The 13,931-nt window shown below is 53.3% G+C and overlaps 2 protein-coding genes across 2 annotated transcripts; one reads left to right on the top strand and one right to left on the bottom strand.

The window, feature by feature from the left end:
* Nucleotides 1-6,008: 6,008 nt before the first annotated feature.
* Nucleotides 6,009-8,474, bottom strand: EsH8_IV_000650 (uncharacterized protein; the record flags this gene model as incomplete). Its single annotated transcript, XM_083265540.1, has 1 exon — nt 6,009-8,474. One exon carries the CDS (start codon nt 8,472-8,474, stop codon nt 6,009-6,011), a length of 2,466 nt encoding a protein of 821 aa, XP_083124435.1.
* A 1,088-nt stretch (nt 8,475-9,562) lies between these two features.
* Nucleotides 9,563-13,673, top strand: EsH8_IV_000649 (translation initiation factor 3 subunit CLU1; the record flags this gene model as incomplete). The annotated part of the gene is made up of 4 exons (XM_083265539.1): nt 9,563-9,593; nt 9,673-9,753; nt 9,809-9,864; nt 9,918-13,673. 4 exons carry the CDS (start codon nt 9,563-9,565, stop codon nt 13,671-13,673), a joined length of 3,924 nt encoding a protein of 1,307 aa, XP_083124434.1.
* Nucleotides 13,674-13,931: the final 258 nt, after the last annotated feature.

The following is a 13,931-nucleotide window of genomic DNA, read 5'->3' as shown; positions in this document are numbered from 1 at the left end:
TCGTCGCAGTTGGTGGTTGAAAGTCCAATATCAGCCAATCGTTGCCCAGCAAATCGAGATGAATATTGGAAATAGGAGGAAAGCGTAGCACGTTCGTACGTGGCAGAGGAAAAGCCGTCGGCAAGTAAAAGTTAGGAGATTCGAGTAGATAGTACGTCGTTCATGTGATGTGTTTTTTTGTCTTGTTTCTGTAGCTGGATTGGGAATATCTCGAAACCGGCACGATGGTACTTCCCAACGGGGTAGGCCGGCGGAAGAAAAACGTTGAAAGGTGCAGTCAATGCAAGGAATGGAAATGACGACAGGAAGAGAAAAAGAGACGTCTTTGATCCAAACGTCACTTAGGTCCAGGCCTTTGGGAGGAAAGAGTGAGAAAGGGAAGGACAAGAAGAGAATAGATGGCCGCGGTTGAGAGGGAGAGGGGTTGGGAAGAGAAAGGGAAGAAGTGAAGGAAGTGAGTCCAGATAAGTGAGACCAGTAAATGAGCGAGAGAGGCCGGTGATGTAAGTACCTAGCGGTCAATTTCCTGGAGAGTATACTTTGCGTAAAGTGATGGAAAACTAGTCGATCCCAGGCCATGTTGGTGCACACTTGGTGCCGCTGGGTAGGGGGTGGTGTGGAGGCGTGTGAAGTGATACGACCCCAGTCGACGAAGACTAAAACACCATTTCCACAACCCAGAGGATACCGGGTCCACAGGTGTGGGTGTCCCCAGATACGTAGTGTGGTGTATCCGTTACCCTAGGGCTAGCAGGGCACGAACGAACAGCAGGTGACGAATTGAATGCGACGTTGAGAGCGTCGACAGAGTCGAACAGAGAAGACAAGGCACAAGTCAGATCGGGACGAGGCGTGGCCTCCTCTGGGTCATGCAGGGCGATGCATGGCCAGCGCAGGCCTCGACAGGGTTAGCCTGGGCAAGGGAGTCCGAATTCGTTAACGGCACCCGTACGGCAGTTGGAGGAGGATTTGGTATTGCGTGTCAACCCTGAACAGCGGCGATTAACCAAAATTCAGAATCCCGCCAGCCAGCATCGACAACTAATAACACCCCCTAGCCATCACCCCCTTTGCCGGCCGAGATGGGAGGAGGGATTGAACTTGAACTTGCGAGGACAGGATGGCATGGCGCAAGAGTGGATGACAGTGAGCAGGGCTCAAGGGCGGACGGCAGGGATCAAGGGGTTTGCAATGCCTCTAGATCAAGGAGCGGCGACGCAGGGGAACGCTTAGGACGGATACCTGGCTCGGGAGTACCTACGATTGCGGCGTTCTAAGAGGAGAGAGGCAAGGCTCAGCACTATACCTGGATCAGACAATTCTTTCCTTCTTCCCGTCTTGCCTGGTGCCACTGCTGTACCCGGCCCGTGCTGATGTTTCTTTTGGTGGTTATCGCCTTGCTGAAATGCCAGGAAGTACTTTATCCATCCATACATGTTGTCGCAGACCACACTACACCACATATACTACTAAATCAGGCTTCCACCAGCGGCCAACCCTGGCCAAGGCCGGCGGTTGCGAAGCTGATTGGCAGCAACGCCGAGCCGTACCTTGCAGCCGGGCGCCACCAAGGGGCAAACGCTTGAGCTTGGGCTTGGGCTCGGGCTTGGTCTACATTACATTAGTAGGCTAGCTAGGCCAACAACGTCGACAACGTGGCGTAGTGTTCGTCCTTCGTCGCAGCCTGCTTTCCGTCAGGTTTACGCTGGAGATGGTACTAACCCGCTGTATGCATTTTCTCACCATCGTCAGTACTATAAACACTTTCTTTGCCTTCCGCGGCCGGACAGGAGTTGGACCTTCTCCTCGCCTATGCAGTGCACCGAGTACGGCACGCCGGCCTCAATGCCCTGACTGCCGGGTTCTCAACTGTAGTCCAACCATCTAGGGGAAAGGAATCGAAAAGGGGAGCCCTGAAGATGCGCGCACCTTATCCGGCACACGCTCACGACGATGGTCTGAGGAGTCGAGTCTCGTGACCATGTTCGAGTCTTTTCTTAGCTCTGGGCCTGGAATTCGACACCACGGGGGCCATAACCCTGTCTTTGGCGTCGTCATGTCTGCCAATGCTGCTGTTTTTAAACAGCTTTGGTGTTGATATGTGTATATTTTCCCTCTCGTGCCTCAGCTCTGGGAAATGCTAGATAGTCGTACTGCAATACCTCTTGCCTCCGTACCTTCCCAGGCACAGTCGACCCGGTGGCGGGGAAGTGAAGCCCCACCTCTCGGAGCCTCTGAAACAAGCCGCGTCCACTTCTGCGGCTGCACTATCCGTATACCATGTACTAATAAGAGGAGGGGCAAGTGGAGACCGCCATGGGGAGTCAAACGGCCAAACAATCGCCGTCTTCCAGTGAAATTCCGTCCAACATATCTTGCTTGACTTTGGCGTGGACTTCGACGAACATGGCTCAAGGCGCACCAGTCCAATCATCAACCGCCATTAGCATTCCATGCCCCTGTGTAACTGCTAAAATGTAACTGCAGCTGCAGGAGCCAGTGCGTCTCGGTCTTGTCACCTCAAGGACCAACCGGGACGCATGGCCTAGTCAATGTCTATGAGCAAGCCGAACCCATGGAATAATCGAATACAGTATTGCCTCCCCGCGCGGTAAGACAGGGCGCCAAGGAGAGGAGCAGAAGGAACCCCTCCCTCCAAAGCCCTCAAGCTTCCCATCATCTCGCGTCGATCGGGTCCGTGTCTCACCCTCATCCTCACATTTGGCCGCCGTTGTTCATTTTTCGTCCGTTCTTCTGACACCGGCCCAGACGCTAGGCTACTGCACAACATCGTCACATTTCGGCTCAAACAGCCCGGAGAAGCATCGACCGCCCACTTCGCGCCGGCTCAAAGCAATCAGACCCGAGCTCCCCTCGGTTCGACTTGTACGCCTGCGACTTGCCCTGTCTGGGATACCGTCTGTGACACACCGGGATAGTGGGGGTTGATGCACGACGGAATCCAAGGCAAACAGAGAAGCGAGCCGAAGCAGGGGACTAGGCACCCCCGGGTTGGCTGCCTTGCTATTGGGGCTTTTGCGAGCGACGCAGGGAACATGATATCTGGCCGCTGAGATAAACTGCGGTGCAATGATACAGAGTCTGCCGTATCACGCAGAAGCTTTCCTGGGAGTTCCTTGGGAAGTTCATGCAAGAAGCCAGTGCAGGCGGTCGTTATTTGTGTCCCCCCCCCCCCACTATGGGTTTCTCTCCGTATGCTTGAATTTTGCTTGCTTACCCGCATATGCACGGTGAGGCGATGATGAACTTACACTTCTCCAAATGCGCGCATTGGATATTCTCAAAAATAACCCCAAACCTAAAATAAAAATGATAATGAAAAAAAAGAAGAAAAAAGCACCAGTCGCATCGTCTATCTTAGTCTCAGGTGGGTTGGGCATTTGCGTAGCGAGACGTTATCGCTATAATTATAACCTCAGCCTGCGCTTCAGATAACCCGACCGTCCGCTACCACAACACTCTGCCGCATTCTAAGCAGAGAGCTTTAATTTAAGGCCCTCGGCAGAAGATGACGGTCTCGGCCCTCCAGGCGCTTAGTCCTCTCTCTCTTCCACACACGTATACACGCACACACTTGCTTTTTCCCACAGTCTCATCCAACCGGCTTTCCATTCTTTCTTTTGTGACTCTGGGTGCTATGTAATTAATTCTTTGGGACTTGGCCGGTAACAGATGGCCTCTCCCCTCCGTCGGTCTATCGGTCAATCCGCCGGGAATATCGCAAACAAATTGCGCCAACACACGAGACGCCAGAATTTTCTCATCTTGGGATGGCGTCGTTTCGGTTCTGAATAGAGATGCAGGGTTGAGGGACTTGGAACATGGGACAAGTCATGTCAGGTCGCTTCTCCCTCCCACTCGGTCGTCGCCGCGCGGGCCTTGACTCAGAAGGCGCCGCTCATCCACCACGAAAGACACCATGGACTCAACCTCACCGCAAAATTGATGTTCACTTTCGCACACCCACCTCATTATTTGGCAACAACGGGGTGACGGCCACACGTGTGACCTGGAGATCGATCCTTTCTCCCAGCTCTCCCGTCGTCGTCATTGGACCGCATTTCGAGACGACATGCAATGTTTGAGTGGGATTCCTTTACCTTTCCCTGCCAGTACTCCAGATTTGTTTCTCCCATCACGTCGTCCACTGCCCTGTTCCATCCTATTTTGCGTGTGTACACACTGGCGAACGGCTCGCCCATATGTCCGTCCATCCCATCGTGCCATGTCCCTCCGATCCACCCATCCATCTCGCAGTTCCAAACATGCTCGCCGCCGAAAATCTAGCAGAGTTTCATGCAACCGCCAGAGGACGCGTCCGACTCGCCAAGTGCGTAGAATACATTGCGAATAGATCGCAAGGTCGCAGTCGTGGGATTGGTAATGTCTCTGCTAGAAAGATGACTTATACGGTCGACGCCGAGCAGATCCCCTGGCTGCAGTTCCCCAGGGTCGTGTCACGGTTTGGGGTAGGTTGGTCAGTTAGTTGGGTTTGTCGCTTCCAGTCGCTGCCTGCCAACGCTTGGTCAAAGACTGTAGTGGATTGTTCATGACTCCTTTTCCCCAGACCTGGGCCCTGGCCTTTTACGATGCCACCCTTGGTATCCGACCATTCATGGTCATATCACCAATCCGTCTCCTCCTCCTCCTCCTCCTCCTCCTCCTCCTCCTCCTCACCCGCTACCCCCCTGACAGGGTCTGGCCTGTTGGCCGGGATCATAGTAGCTGCAAAAGGCAATGCTCCCCTCGTGAGCAACTCCTAACCGGCCTGCTTAGTAAATGGGCTAAAATGGACTGCTCCTTGGCACCCCGAACATGGGTAAAAGAGGAGCACGAGGAAAAAAGGGAGTGGGTAAATGGCCCTGGCCGACGATGTCTCCCCTCTGCTGCTATGTACTATGTGTGTAAGTCCTTCGACCCTGCAATCCCGCAATCTCCATCACTAGATCGACGACAATAATCCTTCGGCCGGGAACTTTTCCACATATCGGTTCCATGACCGCATCTCGTCCGAGAGCCGTTGGTCTGGACATTTAACTTCTTGGCATCCGTACCCCGGCACATACCTTCCGATCATAGCCCTGCTGCGTATGTAACATTTGCCCAAGTCGCCGCGTGTTGTCTTCTTGTTTGTGTGCGTCGGCGAATATTGCACAGACGGCTCTACATTCTCAAAGTGTCCTTTTGTGCATGTCTTACTTCATTTGCGTAAGACTGCGTCTCAAGCTCGTCAGCCATTCAATAAATACAACTTCCGACACCTTTCGTCCTGACAGAGTCGATACAACGGGCAGGTTCCGGCCCTACATCATTCTAGTTTGGCACTCTCTTTTTGTTTCCCAGCGTTTCTTATGGCAGTAGGTGTAACTCCAACGTGACCCAGCCTGCCTCAATCTGCCACCACTGCAAATCGGCCCGAAGCATTGAACAGGGCGTGCTGTCCTGACGGGAAATGCATCACATCACCATTTCGTCTGAACAACCCAAACCAAATCGACAACGCATTCTGCTCTCAGTCTTCTCTCGTGCATTTCTCTAGTGTTTCTTTCTACTACTGTCTGTTTGCTCGCCGAGATAACCGTTCGCGCACGCCGACTGTAACGTACAGGGTTATTGGCGGGGAGAGAGTCTGCTGATCTACACTACAGCTCAATTCATGCCTCCAAGAGTTTAGTATACTTATTTGGATTGAAAGGCATTCTGCCAGCATCTGCTGCTCAGAAACGTCTTATCCATAATCTTACCGCACTGACAAAAGAAAGGAATATGCAATTTGTCGAACAAGCAAGAAATGGTAGACCGCAATTGGTGAGGGAAGAAAACAAACATTCATGGCGAAATCCACACCCGTGTCACTCCTATGTCATGTTCCCAGTCACATCTCCACAGACTGACAAGGTATTGAAACCTAGCTTGACAACTGGGCTGAGTCCGGTTGGCCCGTAACCTCGCTGGCCTGTTTGGCTGTCTATCTGCTGCGATCATCATTACAATCCTAGTTCATCATCGTCGCCGCAGCCAGTCACATTGGCGGATAAGCCTAACTCCGCTAGGACCTTGCGAGGCCCTGCCTTGCTCAGGATCACACGCCGGCATCCGCCTTGTGTTCTAACTGCCTGGCTTCTCAATCCGGACTTGCCCAGAACTCGTGGCTGGTTCTCCTGGCACGTGCTAAGCTCGTCGATACCGTCCACCACGTGCACGTCTTTAGGCATACTGCCGATATCCTCGTCATCTATCCTCCTCTCCCTCTCCCTCCCCACCAGCCGCCGGTCCACTTGGTGCCCGTCCGGCCTGCTTGCCGTAACGGCCGTTGCCGCCAAATGCCTTCTTATGTAGGTGGCTCGTGTCGTCATCTCCGGCTCCGAACGAGCCAACAGGGCGTCCCCTTTCCCATTATCTTTGCCGGTTCGGCGGGGCAATATGACTTCTCGAGTGGTGAAGCCTCGCCGCTTCGCGGTCGGACTGACAGCAATCCACTCACTGATGCCTTCTTCCCATCGGTACCCGGCAAAGAATGTAGCTTTTGCGCCAATGTGGGTGGCAATCGCATTGTTTCCGGTCAAGACCTCTGTTATAGTTTCCGCGAAGACGAGATCTCGTAGGTCGTCAGTTTTCTGGGCTAACAGGAAAGCGCCGTCTACCCGTAGTGTTGAGAAGCTTGGAGCCTGAAGCCTGTCAACCAGCTTGCAGATCTCGTCGAAATACTGGTTGGACGGTTGGTTTGTGGCTCTACCACAACAGTGAGCGATCGAGCAGGTGAGGGCAATTGTTGTATCAAATAGTTCGCTGTGGTTTCTGCGAGTGCACTCGGGGTTTCTTGGGTCCAAACCACCTCCTAAGGACTCGACCACTTGCTTGAGCCGTACCATGCTTTTGTGTGCCAAGTCCGAACGTGTAGACAAGAATATTGCTAACTGTAAGGGATACATGGCCTCTTTGCTGCCCCCTTCACTGACCACTAATGCCATGGCTTCGTGAAGGATTTGCAATACCACTCTGTGTGTTCGGCCCCGTCCTCTTGTTTCTGTGCCGTCTGTAGTGTTTCCGAAGTTTTGCGAGATCATAGCCATCGCTGATAGAGCTCCGAGTACGCTTGACAATGTCAACCTCGCCGATGTGGGTGTTGTTCTGAACTTGGCCCTACGCCGTTTCCGCGTTGGGAATGAGCAGATGCATAGTAGCCCCAGCCCCGTGGCTGCAAACCGGGTTGCAGAGGGGTGCGCCCTTTGCTCGAGTACCGAACATGCTGTTGCTGTCCAGAGAAATCCAAATAATTTCGTCGAAAGCGTAGCGACAGGAAGATGTCCGCTGATCAACAACGGTGTGACAGTTTCGAGCAAGTGGAATTCGATGCCAGTTTGGCCAGCCAGATCTGCCAGTGAAACCAGCACTTGTCCTTGAGTCTCGCTGCAAAATTTCTCTGTATTTTCCCGCGATTTGAGATGGGAAAGGCCAAGCAGTGCTTCCATGAGCTTCGCTGTTTCGTAGGGGCATTCGATGGCTTTGCAATGCTCGATTAAAATGTGAACGAATGCGACGTCCAAGAGGCCGTCCATGATAACTTCGGTCAAAATGTAGATGGCATGTGCTCTGAGGAGAGCTTGAAGATGGCTCCAGCCATTGCCTGCACCGCCCAGAGTTTCCAGCTCATCGTACACACGAAGGGAGTAGCTCATCTGCTTGATAGAAGACACCGGTCCGTGGTTTGCTGCTTTAGATCTCTCCCAAGCCTCAATAGCTGCTGCACACTGGGGCACCTTGCGAATACACATCGACAGGAGCGAGTTCTTTCCGACGGGCGGTTTCTTAAGAGTAGTCGAGCGTAGTATAGCGTCCAAGTCATGGATGATACCCTCGTATAGCTGGCATCTGGATGGCCGGAAAGAGTGCCGCACGCGCTCCAACTTGTTCAGTGATGATTCTAGAGGTCCACGCCTCACCGTCTTCAGCGGCGTATAGCTGTCTCCCCCCTCCTCGCACGTCGGAAAATCAGAAAGGGTTGGTATATGATATTTGACTTTGCGAAGAATCGGAGTCGAGACGCTGGGAACACCAGAACTCGAAGTACTGGGCCGGGAACGAGGATGACACTGGGCTCGAGAGGGGGCTTTGGGTAGTAGACAGCTCGAATCTGCAAACGGGCTACTGGGTAACTTCTTGGAGTATGTGCGGCGGGGTGGTTTTCGCCGATTATGTGCATATTCCGTGTCAGTTTCAACCTTCAACTTCTTCGTCGGTCGGTGACAAGCCGTTCTGTCGAGGTCCCCATTCTCATATGAGTCCTGTCCACAACCAGCCTTCTCAGATGCCGCGAGTTTTCGTAAAGCAATTATTCGTGACTGAAGAGGGCGCAAAAGTCGGTGGCATCTCGATGATGTCCAAAATAACCCAGAGTGACTGGAATGCCCAATATCATTGGGTTCCCGCCGAACCTTGCCACCAAGAGCCATTAGGTCGCTATCTCTCACCATCTCGAAGAGCATTCACTCCGAGCCAGTCTGGTATTGTAGAGATACGAAAAGAAGAACGCCAGAGGAAAGTTAACACCTGGATTGCAAGGAGATGGTGATGTCGTGTCTCATTCCAAGAGAGGCAAAACAACAAAGGGGCATAGCCTACCTTGGATCGCCGTTGGGTGAATAGAATAGTATTCGCTGAGGCAAATATGAGAGAATTGAAATACACCAAGAAAGCAAAGAGTATATGATAGTTGATGTTAACGAAGTAGTCAATGTTGAGCGAGATGAAGTGAATATAAGATGTGATGCTTCAATACGATTCATCACAAGGACTATTTACTTTATTCCTAATCGGGCATAGTTGGTAGATATGGATCTTCTCCTAAACAAGATTGGAGCAGCCAATGAAGATAGGTCACGTGCGGGGACCACCCCGGTGCACCATACCTAGCATCCAATCAGAGATTCAAGGCGTATTAGGTAAGTGCAGTTTAGGGGGAGAGAAAAGGTACCGACAGGCCAGCACCGGGGACACGCTACGGGCCCGTACCCCCTTCGCCTTACTCCTCATTAGGGGAAGTTGCGGGTACTTACACCACGACAGAGCTCTCCAGCGGAGTGGGTCCGAAAAAACCGAGCTCCAGCTTGCCGGGCCGGTGCATTGCCGTCAATTGATGAATGACAACGCGACTTTTTTTCTGCCGTGAATTTTTTTTCCGTTGCTCCAGTCATTCGAACTCTACCCTTTACCTTTTACCCTCTACCCCCCTCGATCTGCAACTGGCCGTTGAGTGGAAAGTTGCTCCTTTTAGGTTGAGTATCGTTTTTTCTATACGCCACCTAAGAGCTGTGCATCTGTCTTCTGTATAGACGCTCCTTACCTTCTACCCCGTATTAATTCCGATCCGTAACCCTTTATTGGTTTGTGCGATTGTTGAATTCCACTCAACCCTCTCCGCTTCAGAGCTACGATATAACCTGTCACACCCCTCACCTCTCCATTCTCCATTCCCGGCCGAAACCACAGCTTGGGATATAAACAGCTGGTTCTCCCTGTTCTTCCGCAAACAAGAGTACCAATGTCCCAATCCGAACAACCCACAGGCAAAGGTACCGCCAGCCACGGGCACAAATAGCCCCACCCGTGACGCCCTTTGATCAGTTCCAAGCTGAACATGACATATCGCAGACAATGCCTCCAAGGAGCTGGTGCCTCCCGTCGAGGCTGAGCCTCAGGTTGAGGGCAATGAGCTCGATCAGGGGCTGGAAGGTGAATAAGAAAACCTCCCAGTAGCTTGGAGCCAAGGTACTGACATGGCATACAGCTTTGATCACTCTGACCATCAAGCTTCCCCATGAGCCTGGCCAAATGCAAATTACGGTTAGCTACGTTGAACCCATATGCGAGGACGCTCGCTGACTGGCACCGCACAGGTCTCCCCCCAAGAGCAGGTCCACGAAGTGCGACAGTCGATCATCGATTTGCCAGTGGCATTCCAATATACTTGCTTCCACCTGGAGCACAATGGCGAGCGTATCAATGACTTCCTGCCCATTTCCGACATCGAGGGCCTTAGCGAACATCCCGAAGTCACCCTGATTGAGGATCCCTACACTGAGAAGGAGGCGCGCATACACTTTGTGAGGATCAGGGAGCTGATTGGCGCTGCCGGTGACCGTACGGATGCGGTTCAAGGCATTTTGCCCGGTCATTCCCTTCTCGACACTGTTGCGCCGCAAACCGAGGAGCAGGCCAACGGAGAGCAAGCTCAGATTGCCTCGGAGGCTAAGGAGGAATATACCTTCGGCGCGCCGGTCCCCATTTCGACCCTGCTGCCTCCGGCAACGGAGGAGGAAGCCCCCAAGACGGTGAAGTCGATCTCACTCTCGCCCTGGAACCCCCCGCCAGCTCACCTCAAGCAGCGAGGGCACCTTCTGTACCTTGTCGCCACTACCAATGAAGGCGAGCAGCACCAGATCACGGCTTATGTTGGGGGCTTCTTCATCAACAAGTCATCCAACAGCAAGTTTGACCCTTTTCCCCGGCCAGCCCCCAAGGGCCACTCGGCCCACTCCCTACTGAGCCTGCTTGATCTCGTCTCGCCCTCGTTTTCCCCATCCTTCCTCAAGCTGCAGGACTTTAACAACCGCAAAGACCCGCTTGCAACCTTCCAAATTACAAACGCCATCCCTTCCGCACCTTGGATTGTACCTTCTTCTTCATCCCCCCTCTGCGCTCACTCCGCCGACTGGACACGATCTCAGGAGACGTACCTGATTGCTGGTGCCGATAACACCGACACTTTGCGAGATTGGAACGAGGAATTCCAGTCTGCACGGGAGCTTCCCAAAGAGACGGTCCAAGACAGGGTCTTCCGCGAGCGACTCATGTCCAAGCTGTTTGCTGACTACAATGATGCGGCCACCCGCGGTGCCGTGCTCGTTGCTCGCGGCGAAATCGCCCCTCTGAACCCTACAGAGTGTATGGATGCCCAAATCTTCGTCTACAACAACGTTTTCTTCTCCTTTGGGGCCGATGGTGTTGGTACCTTCACATCCGAGGGAGGTGATGAAGCTGCCCGTGTTGCTACCGGCAAAGACGTTGCAGGCGTTAGACTAGTCAACCAGCTCGATATTGACGGTCTTTTCACTCCTGCCACAGTTGTGGTTGACTACCTCGGAAAGCGCATTGTTGGCCAGAGCATTGTCCCGGGTATCTTCAAGCAAAGGGAGCCTGGCGAAAACCAGATTGACTATGGTGCTGTCGACGGCAAAGACGTCGTGGCTGCTGATGAGCGCTTCGCCCCTGTTTTCGAGAAGCTGTCGCGCGCCCTCAAGGTCAAGAAGCACGCTGTCTGGGACAAGGACGGCAAGCGCGTTGATCTTGAGGCCAGTGTGGAAACCAAAGGCCTCCTGGGAACCGACGGAAGGAAATACGTCTTGGACCTGTACCGCGTGACGCCCCTGGACATTGACTGGCTGGAAGAGCAAGACAAGGTTGAATACCCTCATCGCATGACCGTCCTTCGTCCGGAACTCATTGACTCGTACGGAAGAAAGAAAATGAAGGCCTGGGTCGATGAAGAGCTGGCTCGGCGTGGGCAGGCCTCTAAAGATGCGACAAAGGAGGCAGCCGCTGAGCCCAAGAAGCCCCAGCAAGCTTCAGCTGAGGAAGAGAGTGATGACAGTGACGACAGCGAAGAGAGCGAAGAGAGTGAGAGCGAGAGCGAAAGTGAGAGTGAGGGAGAGACGGAACCCAGCAAGAAGCCCGTCAAAGCCGAGAAGACCAAGGAATCAAATGAGGCTGAGACACCGAAAGAGTCCAAGGATTCAAAAGACCACATCGACCTTTCCAAATTCGAGTTTTCGCTGAACCCCGACGTCTTCAGCGGACAAGTCCCACAGACCGATGCCGAAAAGGTCGAGATGAAGCAGGACGAGCAGGAGGTTCGGCTCGCTTCTCAATACCTTCGTGAGCAGGTCATTCCTGATCTCGTCCGCGAACTCACGGACTGTGATATCAGCTTCCCTATGGATGGCCAGTCTCTCGGCCGTCTCTTGCACAAGAGAGGTATCAACATCAGATACACCGGCAAGGTCGCAGCGCTCTGCCAGGACCCTCGCCTACAGTGCTTAAAGGATATCTGCGTTCAAGACATGGTCGCTCGATCCTTCAAGCATGTCGCCGCAACTTATCTTCGACACTTGCCGGCACCTTTCACCTCATCATGCATCTCCCATCTCCTCAACTGCCTTCTGGGATACCGGCTAAACCCTAAGCCGGCCGCTGAGATCGATTCCTCTCTGAGAGCACTTTATTCCGATGCTGATTTGTCATTTGAGAAGGCTACGCCCGAGTCCATTCGGACCAGCATTTCTGAGCAGACCCTGAAGAGGTTCAGATACCAACTTGACTCAGACTGGCACTCCCACGTCAAGCCTTTGCAACTTCTTCGCGAAATCTCTCTGAAACTTGGTTTCCAGTTGCAGGCTAATGAGTACAACTTCACCAGCAAGCCGGTTGAGAAGGCCGCCCCTACCCCTGCCACCAACGGCGCGTCAGCGACCAATGGACAGGCCAATGGAGAGGGCAACAAGAAGAGGAAGAAGACAAAGGCGGCAGCTAGAGATGCGTCGCCCGCAGCCTCGGTCCCGGCGGCCCCAGCGACCACCTTCACTTCGGACGACATTGTCAACATTGTGCCTGTCGTAAAGCACTCGTGCCCTCGTAGCGCTCTCGCCGAAGAGGCTCTGGAGGCTGGTCGTATCTCTATCATGCAGAACCAGCGCAAGTTGGGACAAGAACTTCTTCTTGAATCGTTGTCCTTGCATGAACAGATCTACGGCATCCTCCACCCCGAGGTTGCACGTGTGTATAACACACTCTCTATGCTTTACTATCAGCTGGACGAGAAGGAAGCTGCCGTTGAGCTGGCTAGAAAAGCTATCGTTGTGTCAGAGAGAACTGTTGGTGTCGATTCGGCCGAGACCCTGCTCAACTACCTCAACCTGAGCTTGTTCCTCCACCAGGCTGGTGATAGCACTGGTGCTTTGGTTTATGCCAAGCACGCGTTAAAGCTATGGAAGATCATATACGGCGCTGACCACCCCGATTCCATTACCACCATCAACAACGGCGCTGTCATGCTTCAGCATCTCAAGGCATACCACGAATCTAGGTTGTGGTTCGAGGAGTCCTTACGCATTTGCGAGACCGTCTTCGGCAAGCAGTCCATCAACGCTGCCACCCTTCTCTTCCAGCTTGCCCAAGCCTTGGCTTTGGACCAGGACTCCAAGGGAGCTGTCGGCCGGATGCGCGAGTCTTACAACATCTTCTTGAACGAGCTTGGACCAGAGGACAAGAACACCAAGGAGGCCGAGAGCTGGCTGGAGCAGCTGACGCAGAATGCCGTGTCAATTGCCAAGCATGCCAAGGATGCGCAAGCACGCCGTCTGCGCGCTGGCATACGCTTCACGCCCAAGGGCTCGCCATATGAGGCGTCAGCTGCCGCCCCGCGCGTATCAACCGCACCAAACGTCCAGTCGCAACTGGATGGGTCACCGCACATGGACTCTCGCAGCATTGACGAGTTGATCAAATTTATCGAAGGCGGCGACCAACAGAGCAAGCCCTCTAAGGGAAGACCGAGTAGGGGTAACCCCAAGAGGAGGGGCAAGTCCTCGAAATAAGGTAAAAAGCAACTGTTTGGTTGACGTTTAGCCACTGCTAGCTGCCGTACCGTCTTGGGTTCCTTGATGGTGGCAACTAACCACTTTCTTGTACTTGTATCGTAGAATCTGTGATGAGGCCGGGGCATGTATACGTATAGATGATTGGATGGACATCAAAAGGTCGGGGGTGCATCTGCGGGTACTACGATTCATATAGGCATGCAGAGAAGCAGCAATGAGCAGCGCCGTTCAATATCACACTATCTTCACTCTCGC

Source organism: Colletotrichum jinshuiense, chromosome 4, assembly GCF_051148585.1.
Source record: "Colletotrichum jinshuiense chromosome 4, complete sequence".
Taxonomy (NCBI): Eukaryota; Fungi; Ascomycota; class Sordariomycetes; order Glomerellales; family Glomerellaceae; genus Colletotrichum; species Colletotrichum jinshuiense.
Note: the sequence above shows the minus strand (reverse complement) of the source record. Positions and strands in the feature narration are given on the sequence as shown.